Raw genomic sequence first — 21,928 nt, 5'->3', positions numbered from 1 at the left:
CATCTCTGAGCATATCTTTCAAATCTTGTGCACCTCAAGCGATCAGTCAGGCACTTACCACCATGAGTTTGCATCCACCTCCAGAAGCTGGGAGCTGCAAGCGAGGAAGGCGGCCGCCAGCAGCAGATGTCGGACGGCACCGGTTCGTCTTCTCGGGACGGGCCTGTTGTCCATGACTGTCCGCCGCGTCACCGCCACTCAGCCAGTGCTGGAGAAAGAGCTCTGCTGTTAAGATTTGGGGAAAAAAAAAAATCAGGAGGCGTCCTGACCCGTCTTTTTTTATTTTTTTTTTAGGGCCCGACTGTAAACCCTGAAAGTCCAGCAACTCGAGCCTTTAAAAAAAAAAAACTTCTTCTTATTAATTTAACACTACACTCTTCTCCTACTGAGCCCTCTTGTTTCTCCACGTTAAAAGTGATTTAAAAGTAAAATCACAAGATAAGAAAGAGAGTGTGTCCTTTTAGACGTTATCCATCTCCAATCTCACCAACATGCCCAGAAAAAGATGAGAAAATCCAGTTTATGCGCCAAAATTCCACCAAAAACTTGTGCGTAAAATGGTTTGGTTTAATTAGGATTTTACGCAAAAGCTACTTCTCCAACTTTTCCTGTCTCGTACACAAAATGTAAGGAAGCAACCATGTGAAAAGTACAGTCCAGCTACTGTGTTGAGGAGAGATTTATAAAGAGATGAAAACACTAATTAAGCAGCAGAGCGACTGTTCCATGCCCTTCCTGTCCCCTCACGGCAGCTCTAACACCACTATCTCTCCTCTCTGCCTTAAGTTTACACTCCTCCTCTTCTTCGCACCCCCACTTCACCTCGGAACCGCCCCTCAGTCTGTCCTTCTATAGGTTGTGCAAGCGTGTCTGCGCGCGAGCAGAACCAGACCGCAAGCACCTGTGATGCTCGCACCAGTTCACTCTCATGGCACTTTTAGGCGCTGCTTCTTAAAACCAAAAGTTAGTGTTCACAATCATTATAATAATAATTCCGATAGAGGAATAAAACACTCCTAATGACTGGATAAGGTGTTAAATGAATGAGTGATGGGGGTGGAACATTTCCAAAACCTCAATCAACCTTTAAAAAAAGTTCACGTAGGTCAGATTCCTTTTATTAGCTGAAGTGAATGATTTGTTTGGATAAAAGGAGAGTGCTTCGAAATCGCCTAATCCTCCCTTCTTTGGTGCGCGAAAATAAAAGGCAACCCACCACACACATATTTAGACACACATCCACACATAGTCCTAGACGTTCAGGAGTCCTGAAAAGTCCTGCGGTAAAGAAAAGGCGTGTTGAAGCGAGCTCTCCTCAATTCATAACCCGGTCTGAAAGACAAACTGCGGCCGGGTCTGTGGGCGGTGAACCTGCAGAGGAGCTCTTTGATCTGATTCAGTGCCTTTCTAAAGACTGCGTCCACAACCAAAGGTGGGCAACAGGAGGACTTGAGTGGGCCCCCCTAAATCTAGAGAATATTGTTAAAACACTTATAAAGCACCAGCAAAAGTGATGGGTTTCCGTGGGGAGTTTTCGCTCAATAACGAGGCAAGAAAAGAAAAGAAAAGAACCAAGGAAGTAGTTCAAGTCTGGATGCAGTAAGTGCGCGCTGGATGACACATAAGACGTTTACAGCTGATAAAACCCCCATCATTTAGCTTTTACTTATCCACCTCATTCATGCGTAAAAATTCAAAGTGGAATGAAGAGCGCCAGTTTTAACATGTTCAGTTACGGTTTTAATCTTTTCTCGAAGATTCGTGTATTCATCTCATATGATTTATATGGGTGTTCAACAGAGGGGCAGCAGCAGAAAGTCTGACGTCACTCGTGTCTGCATGATAATGGACCGGCACCTCTCACCTCTCTGGGGGCCCCCACCACAGACGCGTGTTTTGGTATTCTGCTGAGTTTTGTATTCGTAGGTCAAAGTCAGGCTGAGCCAGTGAACAAACAACGACATGTTAATACACATTTGTTTGGGGGGCGAGGGACGTGATTAGCTCCCAAACGTGTTCATGCGTTAAACTAATAACCATTTTCTTGCTGCTTGAGGTGGCCGGTTCTTTTTTTTTTCCACTTGACAAAGCAGTTTCGAGGAGAGAAGTTAGTTCAATGTATGTGGACACTGACGTGATCACTGGGACAACAGCGCCCCCTTCTGCATAAATACACACACATTGATCGAGTGCCTCACATCTCTCCCACACATTTTTAAAGAAAACATTAGGTTCCTGCAGGGATTGCTCTGATGTGACAGTTAGTTTAACATTAGGCCTCCATAGCTTTTTAAATACATGCTCATGGTTGTGACATAAAAGCAAAGCTGCCTAGACTGATTTAGAAAGCCCCTTTTTTAATTTTGTCATAATTTTAAAATAGATACAAAGATCCCAGTGTTGTGTTGACATTAGTTTTAATTTGATCCAATTTTATGGCTTAATTTGTTGTCTCTTTCAGCTAAATTGCAGGGAGCAACAGCGGGGTATGAGGGTTTTGGGATAGAGAGTATCTAAGAACACAAATGCAATTAATTAGTATATCTGACATCACATTGATAATAATATTGTACGCTGTCTTGAGAAAAACTCTTGTTAAGCTTTGAGTACCCTACAAATGTGCAGCTTCGTTTTTTTGATGAGCTCAGGCAATGTCACAAAAATGATTTTCCAAGCATTCATTTTTCACCAAGATCACGAAGAATCTCAGTGTGGTTAAGGTTGTGGCCAAACCATGTGTGAAAATTATGTCTCATGCTGCCTGAACCACTCTTTCACATTTAGAGCATGACGAAGTCTGCTGTTGTCATTATGGGAGATGCTTGTGCCATCAGGAATGTAAAACTCTTGGGCAAGAGGGCTGCAGCATGGGATCTTTAATGGCATCTACCCTGATGACTTTGTAACAGGGTAAATCTGGACTCATCAGGCCACATGACCTTTTTCCACAGCTCCAGAGACTGATCTTTGTGCTCCCTAAGAAACTGAAACAGGATTTTCTTAAGGCTACATGACTGCTTAGTCTCAATAGCTTGATTTCTCTTTTTTGTGTGTGTCTGAAAATGTTCATTGACATTGACATTGAGTTTTACTGTTGATTTTCTCCTATCTGGTTTCACTGATAATCTAATTCAACTCACTTCCAATCATTCAAGATCTACATTTAATCTAATTCATTCCTAAAATATGATCATTCATTGTTATCCTTCCAGGCTTTGATAAAGCCAATTTTAATATTTTCACTAGTTTAGTTGAACCTTCGTGAATTTGTTGTCACAATGCAACTATGCATCACAATGAGAGGCTGGTGAGCAGGACTGACTCAGGATGACAAACCAGTCAGCAGCAGCCCTGTTGTTCAATTCACAGTCTACAACTGACACTGCAGCTCCACCTACTGCCACTTGCTGCACGGCATTTGCTTCAAGAGATTCTACAGACTCCTAAAAGACAATTAAACCATGAGAAAACACCTGCATGTGTTCTGTTGATATCTGAAGTCTTGCTTATACTGTTAATGTTTGAACCTTTATCTAAAGAAAATTGTGTGAAATATATTAATTAGATTACTCTGGAACTTAAGAAAACAGGCCTACAACCTAATCTAGAGTTTCTAAAATACAAGAGATGCAAACTCCACACAGAGAGGCTCACAGCCGGGATTCGAACCAGGAACTATCTTCCTGTGAGATGACAGTGCTAACCTCCACACCCCCATGCGGCCCACTTTACTTAAAAACTATTTCATCAAATTCATGGAAAGAATAGAAAAATATCAAAATGAAAGAAAAAAAAAAAAATCATATATTAGAAAATACTTATGTCAAATTGTGATATCCCTATTGAGACACAAGGAGGAGCAGTTTAGCCACAGTACTCAGAGCAGCCAAAGGAAAGAGGGTAAAAAGAAGCAGGGTGGGGTGAGGGTAAAGAGGCACAAGTTGGACAGAGTGAGAGAGTGAGATGAAGAAATAAGTGGGAGGGGAAAAAAGGAGGGTGAAAGAGGAAGGGAGTGTCCAAGTAAAGGATACAGGGAGAGGCAGAGAGGGTTGGAGGGGAGGCACGTCCCTGGAGGATATGAGCAATAGCCATGCAACAGGGAGCAATGCCTGAGAAAGTCGGGAGCTCTTCTCTGGATTAACACCAGTCTCACTTTTATTGCCTCCAGTGCCAGACTTGAGCAAGTGAACCAGCCAGCTTCCTCCTGCAGAGAAACCAGCCGTGGTTGGCTGATGCAGTCTGAGCTGATCCCCTGGAAGCTGCTTGTGCTGTAATGTAAAAAATTAATTTTGGAAAATCACTGTCACCTGTGAATTGCTTTCTATCTAGTTAAAACGATGAAGGTTGAGCAGAATAAAACCCATATCACCCATATAAAATATTTGATTAGCTTATCTTAGTAAGAATGTTAGCTGTGGCACAATCAACAAAGGATGTGGTGTCTAAGTCCTTCGTCTAGAGCTGAAGGAGGGTGAATCTCAGCCACCTAAAGATGAGACAGCGTATCCTGTCGAGATAAGTAAAAACATCATCAATCTGACTCCTTCAGTACGTGAGAAAGTATTCAGATCTTTTTCTGAAACAAAAGTCTAAATGTTTTAAGATTTAATGCTCTGTCACACGCAAAAGTGATTACAAAGTCATTTAAATGTCACTGATGCGAAAGTATACTGACAAAACTAAAAAGTTAACTAGCCTATCTTGTTTCATGACTTTGTTTCCAAAAAGTTGGGCTGCTGTACTTCATAATATATTAAACTTTAGATTTGATTTTAAAAAATTGCCCCAAAAACAAATTTCAAGTGTTGATTAATTGGCTCACAGGACAGTCCACCACTTTCACATCAGAGGTATATCGGTTTTTAATGCAATCTTGCCTGAGGGCCATTAAATATAACTTTTCAACCAAGTATATTTAAAAGATTCCTCCATTTTTTTCTGAAATTTTTAACAGTATAAAGAAATCCAAAATTCTTTGCAATTTTACACCAAGAAATATTATTCTAAGATCGCAGAGTTGTTTTCTATCTTTTCCTCCTTCACTTCTGAAAAACTCAGCCTTTCTTTGATGCTCTTTTTATCCCAACCATGTTACTGAACTGTTGACAATTAATCTAATAAGCTGTGAGATGTTCCAATCAAGTGTTGTTTCAGCATGACACAACCTTTCCAGTCTTGCTTCTATCCCAACTTTTTTGGATTATTGTTCAATTATCATACAATTATGTTTCATAAGTGTTCTACTGATCCAATTCATCATGTGAACTGCAGAGCTGTCAAAACCTATATCATATCCTTTTGAGGATTTTAAAATATGACAGTATGCCACCCATCAAAGAGCTCATCAAGCACTTTTCATGAACCTGGACTAGCAAAAATTATACTGACATCAGCTTTCAGGAAAATATTTTACAATATTTGCTTTTGTAATGGTAAGCTGTAGAGGTACCATATATATAATTAAATATACCCACTCAAGTGCAAATATCTCAAATTTGATAATAATGAAAGAGCTTGAATAAGTAAACTTAGTTATACCCCAGCATAGATTATCTCTTTACCTCAGATCATGGCATTTAGGTGGATGTTTTCATTAATTAAATCTACTCTTTCATCTACCAAAACATAGCTAAAGACTGGGAACATGCCCCCCAGGCCAGTGATATTCCCCTTTGACTCAAGGAACATGATCAAGAGCCAGAGGCTTTGACCCCCAGATCCCAGTTCGAGGGGATGCAGAACAAGAAATCCCCAGAAACCAGCATCCTGGTGTCAGATAATGTAGGACACCCTCTGAGGTATTTATGTCACACTGGTTCACTGCTGGTGGAACAAGTGGAACTAACACAACATGGATACATTTGTAAATCTAAAGAAGTAAAAGCCTAAATTTAACCACAGATGTATGACATTTGGAGCCACCCACTTCACTTACAATCATCACACCACCATGTCTCTCTCTTTCTCCCTTTAACTCTGTATTCAATTCAATTCATTTTCAAAAACACGCACACATGCGCATCAACTAACTGCCAAATGCAGCTGGCTGCGGGGAAACTCGCTTCTTACATCGTCCTCTTTCCCTCACACACCCTAAGGGACGTGCAGTGGGAGTTGGAAGCAGTATTGGAGAGGCCTTGGGCTTTAAATCTGTCTCTTTGTTTTTTTTTCTGTATACATGTGTGGCTGCACGCACGATAGCTCATGGAAAACCATGCTCCATTATTCTGCTTTTCACCCTCCATCACTCCTTTCCACCCTCCGTCTCCCCTGTCCCCCTTCCTCACTTTCTGTCTCTTGACTTTGCCATGCCTGCCCTCCCTTCTCCTCCTTCTCCCTCTGCCTGACTCTGTCCATCTCCCCCTCCTTGTCTCCATCCATCCTTCTGTCAGCTGGCAGAAGATGAGTCATACCTCTAGCTGGAAGGCTAAAACTCTCTCCCTCTTTCCATCTAAATATATCTCTGCTATACTTCAGCTTTCTATGTCTCTTTTTCACTTGTTCTCACACTTCTCCCTGCTTTGTGTCACCATCTGTTTCTCTGCATCCTTCTGCTTTGTTCTGTCACTCCACTACAGAGCTATTTTTTTATTTCCTCTTTCAGTTTATCTTTTCCATATCTCTGTCAGTCTGATACTCATCATCTTTGCTCATATCTATATTGGTTATATATTTGCACCTATCTAATGCAGTCTTTTTCATCCTTTCTCCAACTCTTTATCCAGAACCCCATACAAAGTTGTTCTCATATTACCTTTATCAACCCACTTAGAACCATTTTCATTCTCTGCTTTTATTGCTTATACAAAAAATTTTTTTTTGGTATTGTCTGGTGTCCATTTGCAGCAACAAACCCAGTTTCAGGGCAAAAGATAAAACACTCCATAGATTTATGTCCACTGAACACAAAAATAACTCCATAGAGTAACACAGTGTTACAGCATTGTAGGATAGTCATGGACTGACCGTTGCTTCACATTTTGCAGGCGAAAAAGTCCATATTTGGTGGTTGGGAGGATTGGAGAATAGTACTATAAAACTTGACGGGCAAGTGGCAGAGCCAAGCTCAAGTTCTCTCTTTACCACGTCGCTGTTTGTGCTACAAAGTCTGTGAAAGGAGATTTGCCTTTTCTGACACCTTTAGTATAACTCAGAGTAGGTCTATAAGGACACATAGAAGATTACTTTAGTTTTGCTGTTGCTCTGCCTGCTTTTGAGCTCCACTTCTTGCTGAAGTTGCCATTTTTCATTTTACATGAAGTAAAATTCAAGAGAGAGAGCCCAAATACAGAGTGCCAGGCAGACACAAAGTATGAACAAGTTAAAACATATTGGGAAGGTGGTAAAAGAGGAACGAAAACGATAACTGAAAGTGGTTGGAGAACACAGTTAATAAAAGTCCAAGAAAATCGAACAAGTTCGACAGAAGACAAGGACTAGTCCAAAAAGGGGAACTGAAAATAATGCAGGGGAAACAAAGGAAAAGACAGGGCACAACAGGACCCACTTCTAGTGAACACAGCAAACAAACTGAGAAAACAGAGAGGTGAGAACTAATAGACCTTGTCACAGCAGACAGCAGTATACTGTAAGCACAGGTGGAACTAATAACATTAACGATGGCTCAATTCCCTTTAGTGTACCAGGAAAAAAGAGTAGCATGCCAGCATGAACAACAGCCGGGCCATCATTAATACGCTAGTGCATTTTCAGCAGTGAGTATCTCCCCTGAAAAAAGCGTGTTGGGGACCAATAGATGAGTAAAATTCAAGAGGGCAGAAGTGAAACCAACAGACACTCACAAGAGAAGTGTTTAACAAAATAAAACAGGAAGTAACTATAACACAAAGCGAACATGCAAAAATCAACAGCTCAGTCCAATGTGAGGAGTGACCTGTAAACACCTCAGCTCTGTTGAAGTATGCAGTTTATGACCCTTTGCTATGGGCCATATGGTCTCAGTACAACCAGGGCGAGAGCTTGGTTCACATTGGCGGCAGTAGGTTAGACTTGTTTCTTGTGCATGTTGGGGCCATGACTTTCATTTGTCACTGATTCTGTTCATAAGCTTTACGGACAGAATTTTTAGGTGCAGCCAAAAGAGAGTTTCCAGTTTAGTCAGTTTAGGATTGCATCTTTGCAGATTATGTGATTCTGGGTTCACTGAGCGGAGACCTCCAGCAGGCACTGAGACATTTTGCAGAAGAGCGTGAAGAGGCTAGGATGAGCACTAGCACTTCCAAGTCTGAGGCCATGGCCCTCAATTGGAAAAGGGTGGATGCCAACTCTGAGTGTAAGAGAGTCGCTGCCTCATGTGGAGTTTAAGCACCTCTTTTCTTTTATTACTGTGCCTCATTTCATCATAGATATACACGTAAACCTTGAAAATGTATCAAATGCAACCTTTGAGTCCCTTTTGAGTTTTTTGTTTTGTTAGCTGATATTTATCGAGTTTAACAACAAAGTTTTAATCTCAACTTTTGAAGCAACATGTTCAAAAAGCTGCTTTCATCTAATTGCAGTGAGCCATACCACAAGTTGTAAACTCATTTCTGTCGAAACAAAATGCATCAATTTTAAGATCCTGAAATAAACACTAATAAATCAATCCAGACTAGCAGTGTTTGATATCTCAGAGGAAGCAGCACAACTGAGAAAGTACTTGTTGGCCTTGTTTGGCATTGTACTGGAATCCTGTGAGATGCTAAATTCCTGATTGGGAAGCCCAGGGAGAAGCAACTGTGGCTAGGTCACATCCTCTGATTTCCCCATACCCTGAAATTCCAAACTACATTGGTCTCCTGGTCCCTTCCCGGGAGAAATGAGCACACACACCCACACAAACGTGTCTAAACAGCGTGCTCGCACATAAAAAAAGACATGTGTGTGGTCATGCAAAGACATACTTTTGCTCCCTGCCCCACTAACCACTCATCCTCTTACACATTCCTTCAGGATGCAAATAAATGTCAGAATCAACTCCTCCATCCTCTGGGGAAGTAGAAATGGCAAATAATCTAATATCAAAGCAGTCAAAAATCTGCACACACAAATTTATGAAAATAGACACACATGTTCATCTGGGGATGAAATGGTGCGAGTCTCGGCTGGTTTGGCCTGATTTATGGCTTATCACTGAACGGATTCGTGTGGCCTACAAATCTCTTTGAAGCTTTGCACAGTGTCATGTTGGAAAAGACACATACAGTCATGTGTCCAACCCTTTATAGGACACGGCATAAGCTAACATTCACCCTGAATCTGAACCTCATGGAGACTTGCTTGGTTTGTGCTGCAGAATACTTTCCAACATTGATGATTTTCAGTTCTGTTTTTCATCTGTATCAATATCACTTTGATATCTAACTTAACAGACTAACAATATGCTATATTCAACTATACTTCAACTATAAATTGTTGTGGATTGGTTATAAATAAACACACAATCTGGATGTTGTGGAAGAGATGGGACTTTTTTTTTTTTTTAAATCTCTGACGTTTAGTGTTGCTGGTGAGTGAAAAAATATGTTTGGCAACACATTCAGCCTCTGTTAGTGATTGACTTTTGTGCTTAATGTTTATATTTATGTTTTATTGGTTGAAAGCTCAGCCTGAAAGCTCAGAATGTATTTAGACTCAGATTTGTTTTGGTCTTAGCAACTTAGTTGTAGGTTTTTGGCTGAATCCAGTTAGGCCTTTTAGAGCATCAACTGCCTCTGTGGTATTTGCCAAAAGCACACAAAGCAGTACAGCCTTAAGACAATGTGTCTATCTATGTCATCTCCTGTGTAAGTCCTGGGGGTTTATGACACGAGCGAGCCTCAAAAGAGTGAAAATACACTGAACAGATGCCGGTAAATCCATGGATTACGATTTGTCTTGGAAGAAGTCTCAGTTGTTGTGTCACACCCACAAAAAACTCACTTACAAAGAGCTTCCCTACCACTCTGCTACTGACATGTTTAAGTCCGTATCATAGACCTGCCAAGCATGATTTCCTAAACTAAAAATTAGCTGTTTACCACCTTTCTGTCTCCACACACAAACAGGGAAATAGAGTAAATCCCAGCCAGACTAGCAAACACACAAATACACACAAACACACGCACACAACAATATGCAGCCTTTTCATGCCAACAGATGACAGAGTGCATTGAGAAAATGCCAAAATGCTGAGTACTGAGGGAGAGAGAGCACGGGGCTGAAAAATCTACTATGTCAGACTGCAGAGCTGGCAGAAATGGGAAGCATTGTTGAGGACACACACAAACACACACCTAAGCAGCTTGTGTGGTGCAAAAAATGGGAGGATGGCTGCAGCGCCTGACACACACATAGATGTACGCACAAACGCAGCCTTTGAGGCACTGTGGCGAGACGGGAGCACAGACGAGCTGTCAGAAAGAGAAAAGAAAAAGTGAACAAAAAAGAGCAAAAAGATAGATGAGGAGGGATGAAAGAGAGAGACGTGGATCTCCTGGCTGTGACCTCCTAGTGTCTCCTCTGTATTCAAGATCATCTCCTTTTCCCTCTCACTACTTTATTTTAATGACCAACTTTTTTCACGTGTCTACAACCTTTTGAGTCTTTTGTCCGATCAAATACTTTTGTTTGCCAACATCATGGTATTCCTACATATCCACGCTTGTCATTCCCATCAAAATAACTATATTGTTTTATTTCCGAATGCAACAGTATTTGTACGCTCCTGGTCTCCGCAGAAAGCAAACACTTGAAGGCTGGTGCTTGAAGCATTTTGTGTGCTAGTGGAGCTGTTTGGAACAAGCCAGGGAAACAAAAGCACAACATTAGCTAATCACAATATCCTGCTCAACTAGCTGGCTTGCTAACTACCAGCTGTTGTACCAACAATTTCTGTCCGATAACTTTTTACCGTAACCATCTCACAACAAAGAGATATGCATAAGGTGTTTTTCACCGTAACCCTGTGACACATTGGCCATTGCATGAGCTTGGATGTGTACTACATTGGCATAAATGCCCTCAGGCAGAGGACCCTTGGTTAGATTTCAGGCCAAGCTTGGACCTTTACCATCTGTCAAGTCTCTGCTCTCTTACCCCATATATCCTGTATTTTTCTAAGACCACACAATTTAAAAATTTAAATAAAAAAAGGCAACCCGGAGTGTTTCAGTCTGATGCTAATGGATACTGAGAAAGCAGAGCAGTGTTATGTGACATGGTGGACGCAGGCCTGGGATTCCAAATGTGTGATGGCTACATTGGTCAAAAACACAATATGCACAACATTGTTTTTATACTGTATGTTAATAATGCATTTTAATCTGCTGTTCTCTATTGGCCACATGACACTCAAGTTAAGAAGATAGGGCGTCGGGGTGGAAGATTAATGAAGGGACTTTCACCCTGGAGACAGAAGTTCATGTCCTTTCTGATATGATAATGTTTTAGAGAATTAGTTTTGCTTTCAATTTGCTTTTAATCTCCATTATCAGTTATCTGTATAAGCAAAAGGTGTAAAGATAGGAAGATGTTTTTTTTTTTTTTTAGCTTTTTTGGTTCCTTTTTGTAATCTGTTTAAAGTGAAACTATCATCAACTGATCACAGTGACTAGACTCTGTGATCACTAGAGTGTGATTGATGAAAAATAACGTCTAGATTTTGAAAACTTAGCTCTTAAGTACAGTAGCTTTTTTATATTTTTGCCTGTCTTCAAACAGTGACACACAGGATCTTGGCCTGAATCTCTCCTATTCAGTATCTTGACATCAGCTGGCTGCACTGGAAGCCAAGGAATTTTGGCCAATACTCATAGCAGCTTAAGACCAATTTATTGTTTCCATCTATGCATCCACAACCAAAGGATCGGTTTGTGCATGCAAACAAGAATGTGGTTCAATTTATAGTATCATTTAGATAATATTCTGTCCTCAAGACAGGAATGCAAATAGTATTAGAAAAAGAGTCACTACTTTCTGCTAAAACTATTGCTTTCAAACTTTCTCAAAGTCAATGTATCAAATTTTGGTGTTTTATCAAGGTCTCTGCCATCTCTAAGATGTCAAGATATCCTTTAACATACACCAGTCTCAGCAATATTGACAGCATAATGCATAAGAAAGGTGATTCCTTACAGTTTACTGATGGATGAATGACAAAGTGCTCATAAGGTGGCCAGATAAGAGGAGGGGAAAGTCAGGGTACTCACAAAAGTAAGGCTGGAGTTTAGATTGCCAGTGTAGAGCTATTTCTCACTACGCTGTTTCAGTCGCTGTTTAGTTACGTTATAGAACTGAAGTTACTTGATCAGGTATACAAAAATATTGCGGCTTGGTTTGAAATATGTCAGATACTGACACAAAAATGCACAATTTCAATATGTCTACCTGTCACATTACAGTCTGACTTTCAAATTTCCCTTCTTCACTGATTTGTGATATCAAGGGTTCTGATAAAATGACAAAATCAGCTGTCAGAGCTAGAAGATGCAGGCTGCTTTGTGTGCAAACTAGTACAATTCTCGTCATCTGTACAAACCAGAAATGCACATGCAGAAACCATGAGTTTGCTTTAAGTTAGCAGAGGAGGCCATAGCCAACTAATAAAGATTAATCATGAATATGTTTTCAATTAAATCAAATTAAATTGGAGAGAAGTTGAATTTCCAAATTATATTATGCTTCCTTCTCCCACAAAGCGTGCTTCTTGAATTTAATTTATCAGAAATTAATATTCTTATAAAGATTTTCAGACTTAAGTATGAGAAAAAGATCATGGTTTGGATTAAATGTACAATCTGACAATGTCCATAAGGTGTTATAAAGCTCCAATTTCAATTCATTAGCGTTGCCAGGGTAACTAGTTGAACCTCCAATAAACCCTTAAAAATGCAGCTGCAATTTACAGCCTTTATTGTAGAATTATTGCTTCCTGTGGACCGACATCACGCTGTTCCAGATACTGGGCTGTTTTTTTTACTACAGCAGAGCAGGATTACATAAAATGTGATATGGTGAAAGAGTTAATAATGAGAGAGGCTGATAAGCTTTGAGGGTAGGCTCATAGTATATGTCAACACACACACACATACAGACCCAAACACACACACAAAGACCATGTTTCAATTTGGTATAGGTGAAGCCCTGGTGAAGCAAGGAAACACCTGAGGGAGCATTAAAGATTCATTGTGTACAGTGAGCAGGCATGTGTGGTTGCAAACTCGGGGCACTCAGGTCACTGTTTCTGTCTGCTTTCTCTTTTACATGCTGTTGTCGGCATGCATACTTTATGTTTTGTGTGTTTGCAGTAGAGATAAAAAAGAATCTACAGAGTCCCGGTAATATCCATTCAGTAAGGTGTCGACCTTCGGGGGACGTGTTGACACATGCCCACGTAACCTTGGCAACCAGCAGTCGCTGCGGGTGCAGATGAAGCTCGCTGTCGAAGCGAGCAATTATCCAGTTAGAGCCCTCCAATGAATCATCAAATGCAGACACGTAAAGTTACATAAGCACATGCACAAAAAGACAACTGCACACACGTGTGGTCACATGACGAGTTGAAACTTAAGAGGTGGTGCACAAGACTTTAGAGAAATCTTATATACACACACCTGCCAAATTCTGGCATCATGCTCTCACCTTTACTCCAACATTCCTCTTCTTTTTTAACCCTACTAATTTCTTAAACCTTTGTTCAACACGGATGCTTTTTTTCACCTTCTCTGTTTTCTTCTGCCCACTCCCTCGCTTTTCCTCTCTCCTCCCTCATCCACCCATCCTTTTCCGTATCCTCTCTCTCACTCAGTGTGAGTGCTAGCTAGGGCCCAGCGGGTTTTCTGAGAGGGGCATGACACACCACAGCAGTGCACACACACACACACATCCACACACAGCTGTGATATGAGGCAGACATAGGGAGACAGAAAAACAGAAAGAAATGCATGCTGCGCAACCACACACACACACACACACACACACACACACAAACTGGTCATGCAGAGGGACTTAGCTACTGCTGCCGTGGCACAAACAGACACGCCTCGCTGTTCTTATTCTTTCTCCCAAATTTGTTATTTCAATTTGTGTTACCACATTCCTTCTTTTCTCCGTCTTGTTTGTAATAGTTGTAACAGCAAATGTTAAAGTTAGCTAACAGAAAGAGCAGACAAAGGCATTTTTAGAATTAAAAAGTTTGCTAATAGGTTTGAACACAAAACCCAGTGTGGCAGGTATATTTAAGGCCACACAGCGGTTGGGTTTTAATTTGCATTTTGAACCCAGCAAACATACATTTGAGAAGGCAACAGCTCGCAGAGTCAAGGAAGTACAGTTTGCTTTTACAGAACACGAACACCAAAACGCATTATAGTTTATGATCAAGTTAGTTTTTATCTGCACCTTTGTTAAATCTCATGAGACTTGTCCAGCAGACTAACCCTGACCACAATGTAGCCACATTTTACTGAGAGCAGGTATTAATCTCTCCCCTGTTATTACTCAAGATGTTTGCAGTATCATTATAAAGCTTGGTATTCATGTCAGGACTGCTATTTTGAAAATGCATGACACACTGCGCCTGAATACCAAGGACGTAGGTGTTGGCAGCCACAGGGGACAGTGCAGTTAACTGCTTTGTTTTTGCCCTTGATGAAGGTACAGGATATATGTATAAAGAAGACTGAGACATTATATTGTGGACACTTTATAAATAATCATACATATATTTGTCTCAAATCACTTATTCTTATCTGAACCAATATTGAAGAGCCTATTAATAGGCTAACTTCAAAATAACTTAAAAATAGGCTGCATGAGCTAAGCAACATATTGCAGCAATATTTCAGCCTTGTTTTTAAGCAAAAAAGCAGAGATCGACTGTGGTAAAATTGACTTGGAGAGCTGATGCAGAAATATGGAACAAAAATGGGCAATAACAAAAAGGGAATTTTGTGGTTGTAAAATATTGGTTTGAATTATCATTATTATTATTATTATTATTTCTAGTAGACTTAAACTGTCAGAGCCTTATACTAGTATTAGCTAAGCTTTGGGATAATTCCTAAATGAAAGATTGTTTTTTTGTCTTTTTTATTTCTCTGGAATTTAATTAAAATGGATACCTTAATTCAGAGTCTGGTCGCATGAACACATCACCAAAAGACAATGTCTCCTTCTGTCTGAGTGTTTTCAGTGTTTGACAGGTCAGGGCTGCGGGCTGACCAGTTTAGCGCTCTTTTATTACAGATCCGTGCTGTTTTAACACTTGTAAAAAAAAAGTTTGGCGTTGTCATGCTGAGATAATGAAGAGGCAATGGTTTCCACTTAACTAACAATTAAGTTAGAGAGCTGTCTGAATGCCCAAAGATTGCAGTCTTGTCCATTGCATTAGGAAGAAATGATGGATTATCTGAACCACAGATGATGAAATACCCAAATTCCTTAATATTACTCAGAAATATTACTTAAAGAAGTTTTATTCTAAAACTGTTTCACTACTTAATGATGCAGTTTTTCAGAATACTGAACTCCATCACACCATTATTTCTGATAAACAAGGCCTCTCCTTTTCTTATCATGTTGCTGACCTGTTGCCAGGTAGCCTAATTATTCAAGTTGTTTTGTGAAGCATTTCACAGCTTCTCCACTCTTGTTGCTGCTCTACCAATTTTTTTTCCAAAGATATTCATTTAAATGACTGAACTAATTTATTGTCATTTGACGATTTGCAAAACACTGAATTTTATTCCAGTTTATGTATGTTTATAGCTGCCTAGCATTTTTGGAAAATAGATTGCATTAAGACAATTAAGAAACCTTTTTAGCAAAGACACTGGCTTTGTAATAAGAGAACAGAGAGGATGGAAAAGCCGAAAAGAGGGGAGTCGCTGTCAGATGTGCTCGGCTGCCCTTTTCCACGTAAAGACGGCTGTTTCTGTAGCTCCTCTCACTCTCCTTTATCCTCACCTGATCGCTGTTGCCTCTCTCATATTTCTCATCAGCTCTTTTTCTCTCTTTCCCTGCTCTGAGCCACTCTGTTGCACTAAACAAGCCTCAGCAAAAGGCACTCCTGTCATGTCAAGTCTCTCCCACACACGCTAAGAAGAAATACATGAAAAATACATTGTTTACATGGGAAGACGTGCACAGACATACTTTCTTATGTACACCCATAGAAAGATGCACACATACAAATAAATGTTGATACTCGACACACTCATTTTCACATGCAGACAAACCAAAGAGGGGTAAGAGAGGCTTGCAGGGGATGGAAGTTAAAGACAAATATGGAGAAATTAAAAGCAAAAGAAAAAGCACCATTCTTTTTCTACCCGTTCTAGTATTTCTTGAGGTCTGATACATTGAATAAGATACTTAGTCTTAGTAATAATAAGTGTGTATGTATATATATATATTTATATTCTCACTAGCTGAGACCAAAGCCCGCTCGCCATATAATCTGAATCTGCCCCTCGCAATCTAACCTCTTTTTGTTTTCACAATGTCTGGAAGTTAAGCTATTATGAAAATGAGTATGAGTGTTTGTGTGGAAGGAAGAACACAGGCACTGACACAAACTGTGATCTGGTCTTGGCAACACTGTGCCAAATACCACACCAAAAAAGCACGTTGAAGTTAATTAAAGGAGTTAAGGCTACTCATTTGTTGTCATGTAACCCGTGTTTCTGTTCTATTCCAGAAATAAGGTCACGGCTATTCTTCAGTATTTGATGAAATGACAATTGATGGTCTCTGAAACAGTAAATATAATTTCTGGTTTTGAAATAAAGTGAAGAAATGGGACATCGAGCAGTGTAAGACTTAGACAAAGGCCACTCGTATCTGTTTCAGGGCCGTTTTGAGAGCGCTCTGTGTGCATTTCAAGCACAACAACAACAACAGCAATTTCACGGTAAAAAATTCTTCATGTTCACGTCAAGTATGCGGACCGAAGAAGGCTTCCCAACTTAGCTCCTCCGTGTTTCCTGTGTGGTCCGCTCAAAGGGTTAAAGCCCAAAGTGAACTGAATTGTAAGAAGTTGGTTTCCAAGGGAAACTGTTCGCACCGTTCCAGCTGAGGCGGGACAAACCAATTGCGTGACACAGAAGGGGTAGGGGTGGGCTGATAAAATTAGTAGTTCATATCTCGCTACGTCGCTTATTACATGTATTAGTTATTGTGTCAATGTAGTAATACATGAGTAAAACCCTCACGCTAAACTTATGTTTTATGCTTTACGTTTTGAACCTCACGAGTTTAATACTATTACTATTATCCACCCCTTCCGTGCTGCCAGAGTGCTGGAGCTCCTGCCAAGTCGGTTTGAAAAGAGCAGACAAAGGCTTTGAGCCCAGGACGCCCCTCTCTGCCTCTCACTCTGCTCACAAAGCCAGTCTAACTCTGTCTTTTCTGCTCTTCTGTCATGGAGCCGTTTTTAAATAGGCGGCGGTAAGAGTGTTGGTTTTGTTTTTACTTTGTCATCTGAAATGTACGACCGTCTGGATCCCCGCTCGGCCGCGAGAGGAAGGCTTTTTCTGGGTATAATACAAGGAAGCGTCGTCTGAGAGAGGGAGAGAGGGGGAAGGATTGACGCTTTTTCCTCCTCTCCTCCTCCTTCTTGCTTTTGCCCCCTCTCCTCCTCTTTTTGGCGGATAGAGGGGTTGAGGTAGGAATAAACGCTTTTTTGGTTTCTTTTTTAAAATACATCTGAATCCTGCGCAACCAGACCGGATCACGTGGCACTGGAGAGAGTTGGGTCGATTTTGCACAGTGTGAAAGAACAGAAAGAGAAACACACAACTCCTATTTCTTCTTTACTTCTGTGGATAACTGGGACAGTTGGTACTTTTGCGTAATTGGAAGAGTAGAGGGTGTTGGAGTGGACTCAGTTTTTTTTAGCCTTGGAGGTGAGGAGTATTGGTTCTTATATGCCTGGGTTTTGAAAAACAATGGAGACGCACATTTCGTGCCTCTTCCCGGAAATTTTGGCCATGATTTTCAGTTATCTGGACGTGAGGGACAAAGGCAGGGTGGCCCAAGTGTGTATAGCTTGGAGGGATGCATCCTACCACAAGTCAGTGTGGAGGGGGGTTGAGGCCAAGCTGCACCTCCGCCGGGCAAATCCCTCCTTGTTTCCCAGCCTCCAGGCCAGGGGCATCCGAAGGGTCCAGATTCTGTCTCTACGTCGCAGCCTCAGCTATGTCATCCAAGGAATGCCTAACATCGAGTCCCTCAATCTGTCCGGCTGCTACAACCTCACAGATAACGGGCTGGGCCATGCGTTTGTCCAGGAGATCCCGTCACTAAGGGTTTTGAACCTAAGTCTGTGCAAGCAGATCACAGACTCCAGCCTAGGCAGGATCGCCCAGTATCTGAAGAACCTGGAGGTGCTGGAGCTCGGTGGCTGCAGCAACATCACCAACACTGGTCTGCTTTTGATAGCGTGGGGCCTCCACAGACTCAAGAGCCTCAATCTGAGGTCCTGCAGGCATGTCTCAGATGTGGGGATTGGACATTTGGCAGGCATGACCCGAAGTGCGGCAGAGGGCTGCCTGAACCTGGAGTACCTGACTCTCCAAGACTGTCAGAAACTGACAGACCTGTCACTCAAACACATCTCCAAGGGGCTGACCAAGCTGCGGGTGCTGAACCTGAGCTTCTGTGGGGGGATCTCAGACGCCGGGATGATCCACCTCTCCCACATGGCCTCCCTGTGGAGTCTCAACCTGCGCTCCTGTGACAACATCAGCGACACGGGCACCATGCACCTTGCCATGGGCACCCTCAGGCTCTCTGGACTTGACGTTTCCTTCTGTGACAAGATCGGGGACCAGACTCTGGCATACATCGCTCAGGGGTTGTACCAGCTCAAGTCCCTGTCACTGTGCTCGTGTCACATCTCTGACGACGGGATAAACCGGATGGTGAGGCAGATGCACGAGCTGAGGACACTGAACATTGGACAGTGTGTGCGCATCACGGACAAAGGGCTGGAGCTCATAGCGGACCACCTGACCCAACTGGTGGGCATTGACCTGTATGGATGTACCAAGATCACCAAAAGGGGACTGGAGAGGATCACACAGCTCCCCTGCCTTAAAGTGTTGAACCTGGGACTCTGGCAGATGACAGAGAGTGAGAAAGTGAGGTGATTGGAAATGTTTGTTTTGTGTGTATGTGTGTGTGTTCATTTTCTTTTTTTGGATGGAGAGGGGAACATGAGGAGCAGGAGGAGTGGGGGTGAATGGGTGGGGAGTTTTCTTTTCTTATTTAAAAAGAGAAATCCTCGCTGCTCCCTCCTGTGTAAGGTGAGCCTCTTCCATGTGACCAGATTTTTCTGTTGAGATGTTTTATTTTAATTTTTTTTCTCTGTTGGCCTTGCAGGATTTAAATTAGTGTTAGGTATGACTTAATATTCGGCCTGCTAGAAATCACTTAAAACATACTTTTGTTATGAGCTCATAAAAATTCCTGTTAACAACTGTTTTCATCTCATTTTTGAGTTTTAATATTTCATGAAATTCGGCTCTGAACTGGAGTAACTTTAGAGAAAATCAGCTTGTTATTTTCTTTTAATCAAGAGTTGTTTTCTTAATCGTATACTTCATTCTAGACACTTCTCAAGTCAAACTTGCATCCATCCAAACTCCTTTTTTAAAATTTTATTGAAAGCAAAGAGAGGTTGTAAAACTTAAGTATGAGACTTTTATTTTTGCAATGAGTCTAGCTCTGACGACCGATCCGTTACAGCCATCACGCCTAAAAACATTTGGCTACCTCGTATGTGGTTATTTTCAAAGGGTGTATACTGTTAAAAAGAGAAGGAAAGCAGAGAATGAGAAACTGGGAGAAAATGTGCCTAAAGGGACTGTGTCTGCCCCCTCCCCCATCCCTCCATCACCTCCCTCCCTCCCTCTTCCATGAGCAGAGCAGGAGAAAGGAGACCAGTGCACAATCTAACTACCTTTGTTAATTTACCCCCATAAACAGCAACAATTTCTAAGAGAAAGCCGTGAAAGAGGACATCGCTTTATGCAAAATTCACAAGACCCGCCAGCGTGCAAGAGCCTTTTAATTATTTTTTTCCTTCATTCTTAAAGAGGTGAAGTCCAACTTTAAACGCTCTTTTGACCAATTAAAAGGAGACAAGCTTATGAGCTCAACCCTGGCAGAAATACCTATAGGGATTCTATAAAGACAGAGATATAGAGGAATGTTATAGCACACTAAAAAGGCATGAAGGCTCTGTTATTTAACACATAGTATGTCCTTATAGGATTATCAGGCTGTAGGTATTTTTGTAAGGGATGCTAATGGAGATAAATGTCAGTGAACGTTGTTCAGAGTACTTCAAATTGAAGTGATTTCTATGTCTTACCCTTTATTGATCGAAACGAATCAGGGTTTGTCTCATGGTTTTATTTTCCCACGTTAATACCAACACATTCATATTCATGTTTCTCTCACCGGTGCAGAGTGAGGAGGGCAGGGATATCTTTTTTCCTCCCCATCCTTCACCCCCTTCTTCTTCTCTGAATAAAATCCCCCCCGAATCCATTTTGAGACATGCTTAGAATAAGGAGCAATCGATTATTTGTCTTTCTCTCCTCCGTCTCGGGTTACAACAAGCGGAATGCGTCTCTTTTTTCGCTCTCTCCTCATCTCTCTGTCCTTTCACACACACACATTTAGGCTGTACACACATGCACACGCGCACACTGACGCCAGTGTGTGCGCATTTTAATGTAATGCAATGACCTGCTAGAAAATGAATATACGGATGTGCGTCCTGCTGAAAAAGCTGTGTGTGTTTGACAATAAAAAGATGTACTGTATATTATGTGTTTGTAAAGAAAAAAATGCAGAATCCCAAATTAAATTGTTTTATATTCTTACGGTCGAAACAATTAAAGATATTTATATAATGAATGAAAGAGAGCAGTGTGGATTACTTGTGTGTAGGTGTTGCACTTAATTCTGTCACTATGCGGTTTTTTTCTGAAACAGGATTGTAAGAAATATCAATCTCTACAAGACTGAACTGTCCCATAATGATCTAATACATATTGAAACTTATTTATTGCAGTATAGTCTATTATTTGAATGTATTACCCCTAATAGCCACCCACACATTTCTGACTATTGTCCCTGATCAGTCCAGACTTGCTTCTCAAAAGGGCTGGGAGAAAAAAAAATCCCTTTTGTTGTTTTATTATTTATGAGGAGACTCAAAATGGATGCTAGCTGTCTTGATTTGGCTGCAGTGCCTGTGTAATTAATTATCACCATGGCGTTTATTGTAGCAAACTGTTCTACCATGCTGATTATTTTAATTGTCAACGTCTCCTCTCTTTCCTCAAACAAAACCAAAAGGTGTTCAGCTCAAATAGAGACGCACGTTGGGTTTCACATTAAAGTCCTTGGGTTTTAAATGGAAAAACAGGTTCAGGTTGACCTCCGTAGATCTCGTAAAGGTTTGGGGTTTCAGATGTGGCAGTTTTTGTCACGCTTTACTTCACACGAGACAGGGCTGTGTATGTGCAGCTATGTGCAGAGTAATGAGATCTAAAAGTTAGTTAGGGTGCATTTCACTCTTTCTGCTTTCCATCAGGACGTGTCCTGTGTGTGAAGTGACACACACACACACACACACACACACACTGAAGGCTTGCCAGGCCAGTCAGTAGCCATTGTCAGTCTTAAGAAGTTAGGAAGGCAGGTTTTGGTGTTTTTTTTCTTCTCTACCCCTTTTTCTCCTCCTCTTGTTCAGTCACGCATACCAGATCCCAAGACCAGGCAGGAGACCCCCCCTCCTCCTCCTCTCCTTGCTGCCCCCCTACTGCAACACACACACATACACACACTCTTCCTTTTAGCATTCCACACCATCATCCAAAGCATTTAAGCATTCTGTCCCTCCTGACTCTCTGTCCATGGGGATTTGGGG

At 41.3% G+C, this 21,928-nt stretch overlaps 2 protein-coding genes across 2 annotated transcripts in view; one reads left to right on the top strand and one right to left on the bottom strand.

The window, feature by feature from the left end:
- The window catches only part of wnt5b (wingless-type MMTV integration site family, member 5b), an 85,281-nt gene that overhangs the window by 13,020 nt on the left and 50,333 nt on the right, over positions 1–21,928 (bottom strand). Inside the window, exon 3 of the mRNA XM_072377614.1 lies at positions 59–225. Within this exon, the coding sequence (XP_072233715.1) occupies positions 59–174 (116 nt within the window). The 5' untranslated portion in view covers positions 175–225. The remainder of the gene's footprint in view (positions 1–58; positions 226–21,928) is intronic.
- On the top strand, positions 17,297–20,915 carry fbxl14b (F-box and leucine-rich repeat protein 14b). The gene has a single exon (XM_072377302.1). The coding sequence runs from the start codon at positions 17,931–17,933 to the stop codon at positions 19,131–19,133; it is 1,203 nt and encodes a 400-aa protein (XP_072233403.1). The 5' UTR covers positions 17,297–17,930; the 3' UTR covers positions 19,134–20,915.

Source organism: Leuresthes tenuis, unplaced genomic scaffold (genome assembly GCF_036924035.1).
Source record: "Leuresthes tenuis unplaced genomic scaffold, fLeuTen1.0.hap1 SCAF_23, whole genome shotgun sequence".
NCBI lineage: Eukaryota > Metazoa > Chordata > Actinopteri > Atheriniformes > Atherinopsidae > Leuresthes > Leuresthes tenuis.
The sequence above is the reverse complement of the archived record's forward strand: the minus strand, read 5'-3'. Positions and strand labels throughout refer to the sequence as shown.